This window comes from Mandrillus leucophaeus, unplaced genomic scaffold (genome assembly GCF_000951045.1).
Source record: "Mandrillus leucophaeus isolate KB7577 unplaced genomic scaffold, Mleu.le_1.0 Scaffold28, whole genome shotgun sequence".
Taxonomy (NCBI): Eukaryota; Metazoa; Chordata; class Mammalia; order Primates; family Cercopithecidae; genus Mandrillus; species Mandrillus leucophaeus.
The window spans coordinates 3,117,017-3,119,126 of record NW_012102920.1 but is presented as its reverse complement, the minus strand read 5'-3'; the positions used below and the strand labels follow the sequence as shown (position 1 = coordinate 3,119,126).

Sequence of the window (2,110 nt, the reverse complement as noted above, 5' to 3'; positions counted from 1 at the left end):
GATGGTCTCGATCTCCTGACCTCGTGATCCGCCCGTCTCGGCCTCCCAAAGTGCTGGGATTACAGGCTTGAGCCACCGCGCCCGGCCAGCAACTTCTCTAAAGCAGCTGCTCACTTAACCTTGTCAGCGGCTCCTTTCCAAAATGCAGACTGTGAAACAGGGTGTGCCGGGCCCTGCATGCTTGGGACCCTCCACCCCACTGTCCGTCACTGACAGTGCCACGGCCGCCTGTTTGCGGTTCCCCGTGCGAGCCGTGGACTTCCTCACCTCTGCTGTACACGCTGCCTGTTCCTCAGACATCCCCTTCCTTCCCAGCTGGCTAAAACTCCTTTGTCCTTTGGTTTTAAGTGTTAACCGAGGTCTTTTCCCCCCTCAGGCTTTTGCTGTGTTCCTCACCTTCGAGTGTGGTTCTGTAGCCCTGCCTGATGATTCTCTTGGAGGCACACAGGCGTGTGCACTGCAAGGTGACGGTCTGTTTCTTCTCCAGCATCTGCCCAGGAGGTCTTGCTGGTTCCTTTGTGTGACACGGCGGCTCCTCAGGAAACACGTGCTGACCTGTGAGGGGCTGTTCTTGGTGGTCTGTCTGTCAGGCATGACAGGTTGGGGAGAGGCTTTGGGTGATGTTGTGTTTCCTGGGTTTTCTGATCTCTCACTCCAGAGGAGAAGCAGGAGGCGACGGTCCTGGCATCCCACACATTGCCTAACTCGCTGGTGTATGGAGCCGACTGGTCCTGGCTGCTCTTCCATTCTCTGCAGCGGGCCCCCTCGTGGTCCTCTCCTAGCAACCTAGGAACCAAGACGGCAGACCTGAAGGGTGCAGGCGAGTTGCCAACACCCTGTCATGAATGCACAGAGAATAGCGATGGGGCGGGCCATGCCAGACCCCAGAGTGGAATGAAGCCACTCACAGAGCGCATGAGGAAGAGCGGCACCTGGCTGCAGGCTACAGCAGCCACCACGCGTGACTGTGGCGTGAACCCGGAAGCAGCAGACTCGACCTTCAGCCTCCTGGCCACCTGCTCCTTCTATGACCATGCGCTCCACCTCTGGGAGTGGGAGGGGAACGGAGCTTGAAATCATGAAGCCCCTTCCCATAAGGAAACCAGGAGGGAGACTGAGTGAATGCCCCGGACCACCTCATCGGAGATGCTTACTGCAGCCCTGCAGGCGCCTGTGCACTGATGGAATCCACAGTGTAGTCAGAAAAGCTGTTGACTTCTCTTAAATCAACTTCCCTGCTAGGCCCCTGAAAATGGACTGGGTGATTCTCTCTGGCAGACAGTGGGGAAGAGACTCAGTTCCCAGCTTGCAGATTTGTTAAGTTTTTCAGGTAGATTTTGACTTTCAGCCTTTCATACTTGTTTAAGCAACTATTTATATTAAATGAAGTTTTTTGAAAAACATGACTTTATAACATGTTTAAAATGAACATTTAATGCCTCATCATGGCACCAGAGGTGCTCGTATAGATTTAGCACAGCCAGTCCAAAAATGCGAAATCCCAAAACTTTTGGAAAATCCCACAGCTGAACTCGTGATGAGTTGCATATATTATTAAAAATACTGAGCACAGGCACAGTGGCCTGTAATCCCAACACTTTGGGAGGGGCTGAGGCAGGAGGGTTGCTTGAGGCCTGGAGTTCAAGACCAGCCTGGGTAACATAGCAAAACCCAGTCTCTATAAAAAGTAAAAAAAAAGTTAGCCAGGTGTGGTGCACGTGCCTATGGCCCCAGCCACTTGGGAGGCTGAGGCAGGAGGATTGTTGGGCCCAGGACGTTGAGGCTGCAGTGAGCGAGGGGCAACAGAGCAAGACTCATCTCTAAAAAATAAATAAATAATAAAAATACTGTGTAAACAATGACAACCAGTTACAGATTTGTTCCTTCTCTCATAGCTTCACTTGACTAGCCTAAAAAACATACATATTGTATAAAACTACCGTCAGGCCGAGCGCGGTGGCTCAAGCCTGTAATCCCAGCACTTTGGGAGGCTGAGACGGGCGGATCACGAGCTTAGGAGATCGAGACCATCCTGGCTAACACGGTGAAACCCCGTTTCTACTAAAAAATACAAAAAACTAGCCGGGCGAGGTGGCGGGCGCCTGTAGTC

At 52.5% G+C, this 2,110-nt stretch overlaps 1 protein-coding gene across 1 annotated transcript in view; it reads left to right on the top strand.

The window, feature by feature from the left end:
• DPH7 (diphthamide biosynthesis 7) overlaps nucleotides 1-1,401 on the top strand; it is a 31,606-nt gene extending 30,205 nt beyond the window's left edge. Inside the window, exon 8 of the mRNA XM_011985150.1 lies at nucleotides 659-1,401. Coding sequence (XP_011840540.1) covers nucleotides 659-1,074 — 416 coding nt within the window. The 3' untranslated portion in view covers nucleotides 1,075-1,401. The remainder of the gene's footprint in view (nucleotides 1-658) is intronic.
• Nucleotides 1,402-2,110: the final 709 nt, after the last annotated feature.